Source organism: Tachypleus tridentatus, chromosome 13 (genome assembly GCF_004210375.1).
Source record: "Tachypleus tridentatus isolate NWPU-2018 chromosome 13, ASM421037v1, whole genome shotgun sequence".
In the NCBI taxonomy this organism is placed as follows: domain Eukaryota; kingdom Metazoa; phylum Arthropoda; class Merostomata; order Xiphosura; family Limulidae; genus Tachypleus; species Tachypleus tridentatus.
The window spans coordinates 134217551-134233788 of record NC_134837.1 but is presented as its reverse complement, the minus strand read 5'-3'; the positions used below and the strand labels follow the sequence as shown (position 1 = coordinate 134233788).

Here is a 16238-nt window from a genome sequence, read left to right as displayed (position 1 = left end):
GACAAATCCAAAAATTCATGATTTGTGTATTATTGCTGGAGCACATTCCAAACTTTGGAGCTATGGGTATTCTAAAAGTAATAGTCAAATCCAACTACTTGATTAGGCAAGGTTTTGTTGTTTTTTTAAGTTTAAGGGTAGATAGTATCATGTTTTTGTACAAAAATACTGAAACAAAAATTGCTGTAATAAATGCATTTAAACTGGTTAGTTGAAATATTTTTGGATGTAGTAGGAGGTCAATAGACATGGACACCACTACCATCTTGAAAGTGTAGTGTAATCTTATTAAGTATGTAACTTGCAGCTGACACATTGCCTGCAAAACTGTTTCAGGTAGTTAACCTGAGATTTAAGAGATTTAAAAGAAAATGTTCAACTATTGCTGGATACTTAGATTACATGTTTTGTCAAACAGAAATGATCTACTTTTGAGCTTTATCGCACATACAGATGCCATTGCAAATTTGTCACAACAGTTTGCAGTGTGATTGCATAGCCCAATGAATCAACACTTTCAGGTGTATGCTTATTTTTGTTTTCAACTCAGGAGGAACATGATGATGAAGATGATTGGAATCCTTGTAAAGCTGCAGGTGTATGCTTAATGTTAATGGCTACCTGCTGTGAAGATGATGTTGTTCCTCATGTTCTGCCATTTGTCAAAGAAAACATAGTCAATCCTTCTTGGCGGTATAGGGATGCAGCAGTAATGGCATTTGGTATGAGTATTCTATTTTAAAACTTGTATTTTTAATAGTACAATGGTTTTAAATGGAAGGGTCCTTGAATAACAAGTATTTGATGTTGCTAATGAAAAGATGGTAAATTGTGGTAATTAGTATTTAAGCTTAATTGTATATTAAAACTTCTCATGATTAGAGCCATCCATTACTCATCACGAATAACCCATGTTTTAATAGGTGTTTTTGGAATATATAGTTCTTTAGCAAATAGGCAGTGTAAGAAAGTTCTTCTTTTTTAAACTGAACAAACAAACCCATACGTTTTAGTGAAGTCTATTCCTTGATTTGCTGTTTGGCGTTGAGCTAGACTAGCTTTGAAGAATTCCACCTCTTATAGATGTAATGCCTTATACAATAGGGATTATGATTTGACTCGAAAGTTCCTAATTTCTTAATTCAAAAAGTCTTTTTTCAACCATTAATATATTTCAATTTTTAATGTTTAATTCTTTAAATATTGATATTTCAACACAATTTGTCTTTTAACCATCACAAATTTGTTAATTCTGGAGTATGTGATTTCTTATATGTTTACATTCTCATACTATGAACATTGTATATTGTGCTTTTGTCTTGTTCATTGATTAGATCCAGTCTGTTGATGCTGATGAGGGGTAGAATTTCTTAACTAGTGATTAATAATAATAATAAGTGTATATTTCTTTTAACATTAAAAGAAGGAATAGTTTAACTCTCATACATTATGATTTGTGGAACCTTTGTACGAGTTGTGAATAACTTGTGTTGTTTGTTTTTTTCATGGTAATTACCTACTATTATTTCAGGTTGTATTCTTGAAGGACCAGATCCTTGCCAGCTTAAACCCATTGTAGAACAAGCCATGCCAATGCTAATAGAACTTATGTCTGACCAAAGTGTGGTGGTGCGGGACACAGTTGCATGGACTATTGGTCGTGTGTGTGAGCTCATATCAGAAGCTGTAATAAATGAAAACTACTTAAAACTACTTCTGGAAACATTGGTGAAAGGTCTTTCAGCTGAACCAAGAGTTGCATCAAATGTGTGCTGGGTATGTACACTTTAACATGTAGAACTTGAGATGTTGCAACGAATATGTGCTGTGAATGTAAATTTCAGTATAAATTGGGACTTGCAATGTTACACTGAATGTGCTGCTAAAAAAATTTATACCTAATAATAAAGGTCTAAAGTCTTGATTGGAATGATATTATTAATGAAATCTGAGTCTTAACATACTTCATTCTTTTCATAAATTAATCAGTGTAAGATTTTTATGCTCTTAACTTTCTACACAAAAAAAATTGTATTTAGAATCTTCATTGATAACTGATAGTGTTAGGATATTAAGTTTTTACTGGTTGTTTTATGAGAGTAGAAATATTGCTTGGTTTCTATGAGACTGGCTTAAGCAGTTCTTCAAAAATAACTGGTGTTGTGTTCTGAGGTGCGTTTTCAAAACAGTGTTTAGTAGCTAGTAATAACAAAAATATTCAAATGAAAAGGCTACAGTACTTTACAGTGTATGGTGTTCTTTTGTTGGTATTACAAGCTTTTGAATTTGTATTTAATCCCACGCATTCTGAAGAAATGACTGTTTTAAACAAAGCATACTTGAAGTATAAGACAAGTCTCATACATATTATATAGTGTAGGACATTTTTGAGTGTCAATTTGTACAATGTGTATTCAATGTGCATAGTGCTTTTGCAAGGTGTTTCAAAAGTCCATAGACAGGCATCTAATCCAGGATTGGAAACACGGCAAAAACCAGTGGTATGGAATGAGATGTTACAGAGATACTCTGATAATATCATTGTGGTTATTGAAGGTCATGTCCTTTCTATGTTTTACTCATTTACTCAAAATAACAACTGAAGTGGTGTTCATAATATCAAATTATATAAGTGTCTGGAACTTAAAATCATTAAATTTATTCCTCAAGAATACATACATATATAATTATTAATAAATAGACAAATAGATTTTTATATTTGATTTATTTTTCTTGAAACATAGTAAATGAAAAATGTATATAAAAGTGAGCTCGACCACTTACAAATTTAAAAGAAATCATAAATTAATATACTGGTGCCATAGAATTCCCATAATTTATTAAACTTAGTAACTATGCTGTATTTAGGTCTAAAAAATATGAAACATTTTTTTTCAAGCAAACTACAGACACAACCTACCTCCTTAATATCAGATTGAAGGAATGTGATGGCACTTTCACAGATTAAAATGGTGGAGAAAACCTCTAGGGGGGGCATTCTGAGCTGTTGAATGTTTATTCACATCATGTATTATAGTAAGAGTATGTAATGGAGCATTTCTAAAAATGTAATGAGATGAATCTGACCACTGTTTAATTGAGTACATTCAGAAAATAGAAATATATTTTTATACTCTAGATTACCAACATCAGTAATTTGAGTTTTTAATTAATTAAAAAACATATTTACATTATATGACCACAGTACAAGTAAATAGATATTTTTGTGTCACATAGTACATTCTTCTGTATTTACTCATTGTAAATATTCCAAAATTAAATTTTAAAATAAGAAATTAAATAATGTATAATACTAAATTTTGGATTATAAAGTACAGTTTTGTTCTAAGTTTGTAGACATTCATAAAATTTTGAATGTAAGTTTCAAAATATAATGAAATGAGATCTGAAAATGAATAAGAACTAAAAAAAAAATACAAGCATTAAAAGCCTGTACATAAGGTAATTTATAAGCATTGCACTGCAACTTCTCAATCATCTACAATAATACCACAGTATCTAAATAATGAACAGTTTTTTATTGTAGTTCCATTGTATGAAGAATGTTACTTAAGCTACTGCCAGATTACATACCTAACCGTACCTAAATAAACTTTATCTTTCACATCCAATAGGAAATGTGTGTTGGCAGTTTTGTACTGAAAACTGGTCCACACGTAGATGTGACATGGGCAAAACCAAAACAGTACAGATGGCAAAACTTCCACGTTGGCCTCTGTTACATTTGGACGTAACCTCGAACACAGCTATTAATTATCACCACAATTTTGTAAAGCCATTGGGATAATTATCTAGTATTCATACATGTAGCTAAGTGTTATCACTGTGAAGTAATTTTGGTAATCTTACATTTTATTACCTGTGCTATTACAGTTGATACTGATATAAAATTTGGCTAAGTATCTTTACTTTTCTGAAGTTCATTTAATTTCTGATAAAGAACTAAAGAATTGTCTGTAACAATTTTTTTCCATCTATTTTAGGCATTTAACAGCTTGGCTGAAGCAGCTTATGATGCAGCAGAAGTGCCTAATGAGGGAGCTGAACCACAGACATATTGTTTATCTGATTACTTTGAAATTATTGTTTTTAAATTACTAGAAACAACAGAAAGGTAAAATATTTATCAATTAGTAGCTATTAAACTTTGAATTTGTGTGAAAGTGATAATTCAAGTTCAGTTATGTAACTTTTATTGTTTTGGCTGACTCACTCTCAGCTATATGTATCAGTGAAAATAAGATTAATATCTGACCAATAATTATTAATATCAGACATAATTGTCTGTATTTGTATGTCTAGGTAATGACATACCTAGAGGTGAAATTATGATAAAATACTCTGATTGGATCAGGATGTTAAATTTTAAAATATTTGCTGAAGATGTTTTTGTGGAACAACTTTTGCCTCACAATAAGGCTTTGCATAGATATCAACTGATTATTAAATTTTTATGAATAAATTACAAACTGGTAATGTATTTATAAATAATCTGAGATTTGAATAATTTTGCTGATGTCCTTCCAATAAGCATTGAATTTTTCTTTACCATTTTAAGACCTGATGGTAACCAGGCTAACTTGCGTAGTGCTGCCTACGAAGCACTAATGGAAATAGTGAAAAACAGTCCTGCTGACTGTTACTTGATTGTTCAGAAGACCACAATGATTATTCTCGAGAGACTTCAGCATGTGCTAGCCTTGGAAGGACACATCCAGAACACATCTGATAGAGTTCAGTACAATGATCTACAGTCACTGCTCTGTGCTACTTTACAGGTTTGTTAAAAAAAAAATTAGGAAGGATTGACATTTTTATTAACACCCAGAACTGTTGAATTTGAGCTAATCTTACTAAGACAAATTCCATTAAAAATATTAACAATACAAGTAATGTTACTTCATCAGAACATAAACATTCAGTTCTTAATGTTTATAATGTATAGATGCTTGACTTTTGGTATGTGTTTTAATTTTGCATGATGTTTTGATAGAATACTACACCAAAGATCTTCAGTGGTTCTGAACAGCTTGTTAATTGATCACTTTTAGATAATAGCAGGTTTTCCAGGAGCATCACATGAAATTGAAAAAGTTTGATAGCACTAATTTATATCTTAAGATTTATAATGTTATTTTAAGTAAAAACAAAAAATTGTGTACAGTTATAATTATTTCCACTTTATGATGGAGAATAATTGTATATTAGAATTTTCAGAATAACAGTTTAAAAACCAAAAGAGGTTATTGAAATACAATCTGAATAAGAAGTGAGTTTAAAGTAATGTAATACATTAAAGTATTGTAATGTGTACTTTTAAAGCTAAGTTGGTTTATAATATAAAACCATTTTTCAAACTTACTTTCCAAATTTTATAATAATAATAAAATTGTTATTAGTTTAGAATTTTTTATCCTCTAACTGAGCTTTATTGGGATAGTGTATGTTTATAACACTTCTAATTTAAATGTGATGGTTTTCTGTTACGCTGTGTGTAATCTCCCTTTAATAGTTAAATTATGTGAAGACCAGTAAATGTAATCCAACTGATTGTAAGATGCTTGGAATTGACACTGATTTAAACATCATTGAATGTATTTTCTTTTTCGTTTTTATTTGATTGAGTTAAAAATCAGGTGATTAGCATGTGATGTGCAAAGTAGAACCTGGGAAGATTCCATTTAAGTCAAATTTGAAGCTATTGCTACAATTATATGTATGTATGTGAATAATATTCTTTTTACCCAGAAACTAGACTTATAATTCTGTACATGAAATAAGACTTTAGTAAAATTAAAAGAAATAGCTAAATGTTTGTGAAAAGCAAGGTCACTTGCTGGTTAAATATATTTAAACTTAGTTAATAAGCTGACAATTTAACAGAAATTCCAGATCCTTACTCTCCCACAAACTCCTTTCTCATACATTTGAAGATATATATATCACATGTAAAAATTTTATTCTATATCATAGAGTGTTTTAAGAAAGATGACACCGGAAGATGCTCCTAAAATATCTGATGCCATCATGACAGCTCTTCTCCAGATGTTTAGTTCTAGTAGCTGCAAATCTGGAGGGGTTCAGGAAGATGCTTTGATGGCAGTGTCCACATTAGTTGAAGGTACGTAAACCCATCTCGGTAGCTGTTTGTAACAAATATGGACAGGTAAGGAAAAATATCATTGCCAGTATTAAACTGTTTATTTAATACCACACTCAAGTTGCCCCCTAGTGGCATAGTGGTTTGTCTTTCAAATGTACCATGCTAGAAGCTGGGTTTCAATACCTATGGTGGGCAGACCTAAGATAACCCATTGTGTAGCTTTGTGCTTAACTTCAAAGAAACTACATTCAAGTTTGTAAAAGTCAAAGTATCTTTGATTTGTAAAACACAATTTTTAAGTCTCACTGCATACTCAGTCAAATCGCCTGGATTTATGGCTCCAAATTGACCTTAATAGTCTCCATACTATAACATCTAATGTGTTTGATATATTTTCATGAAATTTCATAAGTTTTTCTTAATCAAGACTCAGTTACAGACAAAAGTTCAGAATGTTTAGTGCTTATTGTTTCAAGTCCAAATTGATTTTCATTTAAAAACTAAAAATACTCCATTGAAAAAATTCCAACTTTTATTTGCATAATCTCTAAAACCTCCAAAATAAATTTCAAACTTTTTAGTAAAATTATATTTTGTCTATTATACTATCTACATGAGGTTGGTCAAATTAATCAATCTTGTAACCACCAATAAAGAATTTCAAATAGATTCTAGATTGACTTTAAATTGTAACATGAAACTAATTTTGTTTATGCTAGATAGGATACCAAGTATCTATTTATGCTTAAATTTTATTGTTTTATTACCATTTAAATTGTCTAACTACCACTCATGCCGTATGACATAAATTGCATGCAGGTATGCCTCTTAAACCTTGTTTTAATTATTTATTTTACTTAGTTTAACCTATAGAGTTTTTAATCTTTGCATTTTAGTTACTTTCATATTAATAAATAAAGGATAAACATGGAAAACAAGATATAGTTTTTTGTTCTTTCCTTCTTGTCACTGAACCCTACTTTTTTTATACTAATGGTGCTACTGCACTACATTTTTTATTTAAAAATGCACTACATAACACAGAATAATAACATGCAAAAAGCAGGCAATGTTTTCATAATTATCACAATTTCCTGGTTTTCAAACTGTGAGCCATTAAAATATCAGCCAAGCCTTTCACTGTGTTTCTTATGAGAATAAAGTTTGAACTGAAAGTGAAATGGACAAAAATCTGTACAGGAAAGAACATAATACAGTATCTCATTTGATAGATTAAAATCTTTGTTTTCTGTTGGTTATATGTAATATAGTATATCTGAGAAAACTATAAGCAATTTTGTAAAGAGGGAATGTGATGGGTGTAGCAAGAGGAGTATGATTTTCTATTTAACAGCTCTGTAAACAAATAAGATTAAAAGCTATAATATTTATGCTTAGTCTGAGCCATGACAAAGTATGAATAACTTGTTAAATTTTGTACTTCTCATAGGAATTAGAGAAGAGATACCTACAGAGCAAATATCACAATTCTAAAATAGGGGAAATTCAGACATTTTGTTTAATATTGCCCTATACATTTATATGTTTAAAACTTGTATTAAAATGTGTATTATTAGGCATGTTTTATGCCAAATGTATCAGTATACCATGATAGTTTAATGAATTCTGAATGTAACTCACTAAAGCCTTGTAACATGCAGAAATACCCATAGTGAATTATTTGAATTAAATAAAACTGATGACATTCTACTAAAAGTAAAATGAAAATAAAACATAACTACTATTAGTTCATTGTTAAGGTAAGGAAAAAACAACACTATGCAGGCACACCACTGATTTTCTGGCACCCTTGATTCCAGAGCCTTACCTGGACCAACAGAGATTGCATAACAATACACCTTTGACTCACTAATTATACCCCTTCTGTGCCTCTAAAGCACCATCGACTGCTAGAAACTTTAATGTGAATTAAATGATACTGGTTTATTAGTACAGGTATAAATGATACAGGCTTGTTAATTATTGTACTTGCAAAGAATGCTGCAGCAGTAGTGCTTCCTAAATGGCAGATTTTATAATTTTACTTGAACTGCAGAGCTAATCACAAAGGTCTGGAAATTGAGGGCTGTCAGATTGCTGTCTGTTTCATCATGGATTAGTGATGTTGCAAGAGGAACATCTGGTTTTCTTGAAGTTGAAACCATTAAATTATTGGGTATAGGCCTACTGCTCACACACACACACACACACACACACACACACACACACACACACACACACACACACATTCTTCTTGGCTGTTTTTAAACATTTCATCCTAGCAAAGTTGTTTTATGTGCTTTGATCTTTCCCTGTGTAATTTTTCATACAGCAAACAAAGGATCATTAGCTCATTCTGTCACAAAGGTATGTTGCTGTACCTCACTGATTAATTTATCTGTCAACTCAGTCAATATGTCCATAGTAAGTCTTTCAGTTACACCTGTTTTATCTTCATCACTTTCATAGTTTTTATCAAGATTCAGAACAAGTTCAGAGTCAGTGTAGTGATGAACAACAGGTGTTTTTTTGTCAACATTCATCCACTCAGCCAGACTTTCTTCATTGAGCTTACTTGCTGTACCCTTGGCAGCAGGTGTTATAGAACTTTTGGCATGCTCAAACAGCTCGTGAACAACATAAGTAGCCTGTCTCAAAAGAGCAAGTAATGCATGCAATGTCACCTGTGGCTGTCTAGTAGCTCTCATAATTGTGTCTGAATTAAAGGAGAAAATCATTGGTGTACATGTATAAATACATTATGCTTAAAACTAGTATCTACGAGTATAAAGACGTTAGCCATATGGTGCCAAAAATTGTCAAATTCCTCCTGACATTTTAAATGGATAAGTGTTCTGATGAGTATATCACTTTTACTGCCTTAATGCTGTGAATGAGGGCTCACATAGTAAGGAGATTGGTAGCAAAACGCATGAAAACAATTCCAAATGAAAGTGACAATTAATGCATCAAATGGCATGAGTGTTTTTCCATTAGATAAACAGTTAGTGTGCGATGGCTCAAAGCAAGTGGACTGCCCATACCATTTCCTAGTATTGCTGTTTAAGCCTGTCATTGCTGGGTGTTTTTTTTCTAGTACTTGGATGGGTGGGGTTATAAATGATCAGTTTGTCATATCAGTGAAACACTACATAATTTGTGAGTTTCATTGTCATTAGCACATGAGCCAGTTTTAAAATTAAAGTTGAGTGTTTGTTAATTATGTATTATAGTTTTCTGTGCTATTGACCTTTTATTTATGCATATTATTATTTTGAAGAACTAAAGAATGCATTGGAAATTGAGTTTAAATATTGTGAAATTACAAAAAAACATGGTAGAATATTTCTGTAAAAATCCACTGTATTTTTCTTTTGTTTGACTTTTTTTGTCCCTCTAGTTCTTGGTGATCAGTTCCTGAAGTATATGGATGCTTTTAGGCCTTTCTTAGCATTAGGGTTAAAGAACCATGCAGAACACCAGGTAAGATTATAAAGATGTTCAGAACATTCATACTGGTAGGAAAATATTAAAGTCCCATGTAAATTATCTAGATTATATATGAATTCTTAAGAAAATTTGTCTTGTATGTGAGTAATATATATTCATTCTATTAATTAGTTTGATTTCATATTATCTGATTTGGTTATAAATCAAAATTTATTTTTATCACAAGTTACAAGTAATCAAAAAAACCTACAATTTATCAGTTGCCTGTTATATGTGCAGTTTGTTACATATGCCCAAGGTAATATGCAAATTCCTACTAAGTGGTTGGGATGTTAGTCCTTTATTATTTCCACCTGTATATTTTTTATTAATTACAGTAATATTTTAAAACAACAAACTTCAGTGAATTATAAATGGTTGTGCTGTTAATAATCAGACTAGTGAACAGTTTAACCAGTGAAGATGTGATCAGTAAATGTAACTGATTATGTAACCATGAAGCTGTGTGTACTATAACTCAAAAGTTAAAAATCTATCTTTAAAAATTGGGCAAGCATGTTTTTAGTTACTATTACAGTAAGTTGTACAGAAGAGAAAAAAACTTATTTAAAAACTTGTTTCTTCAGAAGATTTGTCTGAATTTATAAAGCTTTCTGAGTAAGTATGGGAAGTGCAATTTTCATGATAAGAACATAGTTTATTTCACTTGCACAATCTCTTGGACCTCCTAATTAAATATTTAAAAAATTTAATGCGTAACTGTCTCAAAAGTACATATAGCGGAAGTTGAAATATATGAAAGTAAAACAAATGTACTTTTGTTAGAGTAAATGTTAAGGTATTGTAACAGAACAGTAAGTTACGTGACAATAATTTGGGCTAAATAAACTTTTGTTATTTTGCATCTTATGAAAGGAGCCTACATTCATTCCTAAAGGAAAAATATTTTTAATTTTTTTTCATTAAGGTATTCTTATCTAACCTAACAAGTTTTCTAACTTTTACACTATACTTATTTTTTCTAATGATATGTAACAGTAAATAAAATTACATACATACATAGAACCAATAAATTATACACTTGCTTTAGGCCTTTTTTACTTGGATGCATGATTTAGTAAGCTTTTCTTCTCACGGTTTTGGTTGTCCAAAAATAATTGATGTAGCTTTAAAATACTCATTTTACATTACAAAAAATGTATCAGAGAAAAGAATATCTCAAACTGTTACAATTTACATGACTTTCTAATTAAAATATAGATTTAAAAAAAATTCCATTATTGCTTCAAGCAACAACTTTTATCTAAAAATGTAAAGCTCTGCTAGCAAAACATCAGCTTTTATTGCTAAAACAATCATCTAACTTAATGTTTAGAATATACTCTTTCTATTGGTTAAATACTTGAGTTAGTAATGTCTGATATAATTAAGCATTTCTTAAAAGGCAGGATATTGGAAGGACATGTCATTGGTTTGAAAAAAATGTAATGAATTCTCAGTAAAACAAGAAGATAATATGCTCAAATATTTTACTACTCTGGTGTGTTAATGTCTATGCTATTTGTTTTTAATTGGTTGAACAGTCTTGAAGCCTTGTAAAGAAAGGAAAACTAAAAGAGATTGTCCAAGCTAAACCATGTTAAAACAGAGGGAGCATACGTGACTAAGGATTTAAATTTTTTCTTTTGAAATTAAAAGCTGGATGGTATAAAAATTCCAGTTAGATTATTTTGATGTGAAGGTTAACATAAATTGATGATAAAGTATTTTAATTAAATTTCATTGTAATTTTATTTTAAGGTTATGTTGTGTACTGTGATCCTCTTGTGTTTGTACAGGTAACAAATGATCAGACTGTTAGTTGTGTTCCTAATAAAAATATTGTATTAACCCTTTCATTATGGGCTTGGTATAAAATACAAGTTTGTGTACACATTAAGTATTTATACTATAACTTTTAATGCAGTAGGTGTATAACTTCATAAACGTTTAATAAGCATTTCAAGCTTTTTGTACATCAGTTTTTAAGGAAGTATTTTACTTAATGTTTTGTGAATGTATCAAGTCTTGCTTTATTACAACTAACAAATACTAGTTCAAGTGTGAATTGATTTGTATGTTTGGATTAAGTTATTGTCCATCCCAGAAATCTCAAATATCTGTGTAATCTCTAAACCCTCCTAAAAGCATTTCAAACATTTGTTTTCATATTTGTTTTATTTTCTTTGCCCTAACCAGAAATAAAGCTTGTACCAACTGTTCAGAAAAAAAAAAAAATAGTGTAATACATCATTTGATGGATGAAAATCATGGCTTTCCATTGATTTTACATAATATAGATTTAAAGTTTAGAAAGAACTATTAACAAAGTATAAAAGAGAGAATGTGACAGGTGGGTGTGACAAGAGGAGTCTGATTTTCTGTTTGATAGCTTTGTAATCAAATAAGATTGAAGCCTAAAAAAAGTGGTTTGTCTGAGCAATGGCAGTTTTATAGTAAGTAACTTGTGTTAAATTTCCTACTTATTGGAAGGGTAGTGAATAAAATAGAGATGGGATGCCTAGAGAAAATGTCATTTCTCTCACTATGGAAAATTCAGGATTTTTTAGAAATATTGTCTCAAAATTAAGAACTTGTATGCTATTAAAACATGATTAGTTATCTTATGCTACATTAATTGGTATAACATAAAAGTAGTTTAATTCTCTAAAAGATCATGACGTGCAATTAGACCCACCTGTCACGAAAGACTTAATATAGTTATAATATCAATCAGTAAGTTGACTTCAGAGTTATAACTGTGATGCTGTCCATTCCTTTTGACAGGTGTGTACAGCTGCAGTTGGCTTAACTGGAGACATCTGTAGAGCACTTGGAATCAAGGTACTTCCTTATTGTGATGAAATAATGGCAATGCTACTGGAAAACCTAGGGGTGAGTAGAACTTGCTAAAAGTTTTCCAATGGAACTACCAAAATATCACTTATTTGACAAATACTGGTGTAATTTTTCTTGTTATTATGTATACCCAAATGCTGTTATAATGTGGATATTTCCTTTGCCTTTATGAGTATTCTAATTATTTAATGGCTGTTGTATAAGGACTGAGACACCATGCTATTTATAAGTGTTTCATTTGTGGAATAGTTGTGTGATTTATAGAGTACTGTGCAAGAGCATGAGGACAAAATCGAAAATTAGATTTCAGGCTACTTTCAAAAAATGATAGAAGGTAAATTACAGAAGAAATATCAAAATGTTATTAACCTTCATGTTTACTACAACAGAACCTCAATGGAAGTGCTTGAGTTCAGCAAACAGTTAATATTTTGTCCTCCTTTTGCTTTAATAACTTCAAACCACCTTTGAGGCATTGTTGCAACACATTTAACCAAAGTGTCCTTTGGAATTTTGCTCCAAATGTCTAATACTCCCATAAAGTTTCTTTGAAAGTAACTTTCGATTTGTCTAGTTTTGGATGAGTGTTTGGGGTTGTTACCTGTTGGTAGTAGAATCCTTCACCAGTAATGCAAACAATTTGGCATACTGTGACTGATCAGTATCTGATGGTACTTGCATTGGTCTATTATTTCATCTATTTTGCAAATATCTCTTGTTGTCTCAACAGAAAAATTTGCCAAAACCATCACACTACTTCCCTCTTTGAGGTAAATATCTTTCTTCCTTTGGACATATAATGTATATATATAACCATATATTTCAAAATTGGACTCATCCATACATAACACCTTTTTTCAATCAGCAGTTCAATTTTTGTACTTTTTTAGCAAATTTCAGTCTCTTGACAATAGTTGGAGACTGAAGTAAAGGTTCTCAACTGCTGCAAGACCAAATATTTCATTCTTTTTTAATCTTCATGATACTGTAGATCAGGAAGGTTTTCTTCATCTCATGCTTAAGATCAGTAGCAGTCTTCTTTCTGTCCTGGAGGTAACATGAATGAACATAATTAACATCATAATCATTGAGTTAAGGTGTTCTGCCTTTTTCTTTCCTATTCTCAAATCTATCTGTCTTAGTCTCATAATCTAGGATGTACTTGACAGTGTTTGAGGAGCATTTCAAGTCTGCAGAAATTTGTTGGGCAATCCAACCAGCATCATGTAAAGCTTTTTTACAAACTCTCTGCTCTACAAACAATTTTCTATACCTTATGAGCCATGGCATGACAGTAATACTTAATGTATATAGTGCTAAACACTATTTTTTTTATAAAGGTTTTATTTGTGGAGTCCTGTTAAATTGATTTATTCTTGCATATACCAGTATCACGTGCTAGCTTCTTTCTATAAAGTAAAGACACTGCATGATGTACCATGACATTTATTTCAGGCCCTAAATTTGTGAGTATGTTCATTCAAGAAGAACTGTTATGACTTTTTTTGAAGCATTACCATAGTGTTGAAACTTAAATTCTGTAATGACATGAAAGAATTAGCACCATAAAATGGAAAGAATGATAAAATATTCTCTTGTCCTAACACTTTTGCACAGTATTGAATAAGTGATAGGAAATAAGATTTAAAAATAAAAATGGCTTGAATAAAAGAATTAGAAAAACTCTTGGTGCAGAAGGTAACATCTAGAGCAGTTGGAAGATTTATCAACATTTGCTTTTAATTATACAGGAATTGGAAGTATTAATTAAAAACAAAAAATGAAATTCATAATATATAAATGATACATCTGTAATGTTACATGTGTCTCGCTTTTTATTCATTATCTGTTTTTGTTTTGTTTTTAAAGTATTATGTCCAACCTATGTACTCAGTATTAGTAAACAAGTTCTGATATACAAAAATTTTAAGTTAAAATTCTATTCCAGTAAGACCTAACAAGTGTTATAACCCTCAAAATAGTTTCATTCTATATATTCTGCCTCTCTCTAGGTAAGATTAGACTACCATGTTGTAAAGGTTAATATTGCCAGTTTGTTACTATATGTTTTTGGTAATTTGTTAGTAAATATACGTTTCAACAACTCAAACATTTGGAAAATATATATTAACCAATTTCCTTTAATCTTGAACTTTATTATGCAAAGTGTACTGATATTAATGTACTATATCTACTTTCTTGTATGTATAATACTTCTAATATTTTTGGTGCTAAGCATCTTTTGCCAAGTGTTTGCAATAGCCATTGTAGAATTTATGAATTGCTTTCTTTTTTTCTAGAATAATAATGTTTTTAGAACAGTAAAGCCCCATATCCTCTCTGTATTTGGTGATATAGCCTTAGCTATTGGTTTGGAGTTTAAAAAATATTTGGAAATTGTTTTACAAACTTTAGTGCAAGCAACGTCAGCTCAGATTGAGAAGGTGAGTTAGTCAACTGTTCTCTACTGTTTTGATAAAAAGATTAGAAAAAAGAATCCTTTACACCCCAGATAATTATAAAGTAATTCTATTATAATCAGTGTTTTACCTTTATGGCTTCATCAGGATTACTATGTAGTGTAAAGGTCATCATAAATATTTTCACTGTGCACTACAGATTTTCAAAGACTATAAAAAGGAAGTTCTGTACTGCTGTTGGTAATATTTACTTGCATCTTTATCACTTGCTGAAACTGCACTGATATATTCATCTACATGTCTGTGTGTGTGTTGTTAACATTCATGTTTCTACACCTATATTTTGTAGAAAGGCCATTAAATCATTGTACTATATTTAAAACTTGCATGATCAACAGTCAATTAATAGTTACTTGTGTACATCTACACTTCTCTGTAAGTGTTGTGAAAATGTAGTATCCATTTGTTAAGCACATATTTCTAGTTAAAAAGTATCTGTTAATAGATTTGAAGACAACAGATGTTGAGAGGAAATGTTTGATTTCTACTATTAAAGAGTGATTTTATATTTTATTTCTTTGTAAGAAAACATAAATTTGCTATTGTACTATTATAAAAATAACAAACTTTTGTGAAATGAAGTAAATTTCAAGTTGACAAAAATCATTTTGCATCATTAGCCTGTTATATGAATATAAGACTTATTTACATCTTAAGTTGGCTACATCTTGTGAGACTAAGATTATGGCCAAAAAAACATGATGACAGCAAGAGTATTCAAATGATTATTCAGTGTTTAATAATCATTGTAGGTGTTAAATCTCCTAATAGTAATTTATGATAATTACTGCTACTAGTTTCTTTATACTAGGTTAGATTCAATATTAAGGCTTGTTGTTTTGTTTTTCAGTCCTGTCTTGTATTGTCAGGTTGCTCTTAATGAAGATCTCATTGTAAATATTCAGACTTGAACTTTATTTTTGGTATTTTAAAAGCTAAAGAGGATATTGATTCACCCACTTGCAGACATGACAAGTTTAAAGTATTTCTTAAGGATTTGATAATATTAAGAGTATTCAGTGTGTAGCCTAAATAGGCTTATTGATAAAGTTAAGTAAAGCAATTTATGGTAAGTAAAGTTTATACCAAACACTATTCGATTATAAAATTGATGAAACTTTGAAGTATGGAGATTAAAATAATCTTAACCAAATACGTGTGACTGGCAACCCTAAAGTTCCTTTTATCTAGTCCTAAAACGATTAGAGAATTTGGTCTTTAATTATGAAGAAATTGTTAGAATCTGTAGTTAATGTTGAACAGTGAAAACTATCTCAGTTGTAGTT

General features: G+C 30.4%; 1 protein-coding gene across 5 annotated transcripts in view; it reads left to right on the top strand.

The window, feature by feature from the left end:
* The window catches only part of LOC143238940 (importin subunit beta-1-like), a 40560-nt gene that overhangs the window by 16651 nt on the left and 7671 nt on the right, over nucleotides 1-16238 (top strand). For all 5 annotated transcript variants that reach the window (XM_076479605.1, XM_076479603.1, XM_076479602.1 and 2 more), the window contains exons 9-16: nucleotides 551-722; nucleotides 1532-1776; nucleotides 4005-4135; nucleotides 4580-4799; nucleotides 5995-6142; nucleotides 9525-9607; nucleotides 12401-12508; nucleotides 14773-14916. In XM_076479605.1, the coding sequence (XP_076335720.1) occupies nucleotides 551-722; nucleotides 1532-1776; nucleotides 4005-4135; nucleotides 4580-4799; nucleotides 5995-6142; nucleotides 9525-9607; nucleotides 12401-12508; nucleotides 14773-14916 (1251 nt within the window). The remainder of the gene's footprint in view (nucleotides 1-550; nucleotides 723-1531; nucleotides 1777-4004; nucleotides 4136-4579; nucleotides 4800-5994; nucleotides 6143-9524; nucleotides 9608-12400; nucleotides 12509-14772; nucleotides 14917-16238) is intronic.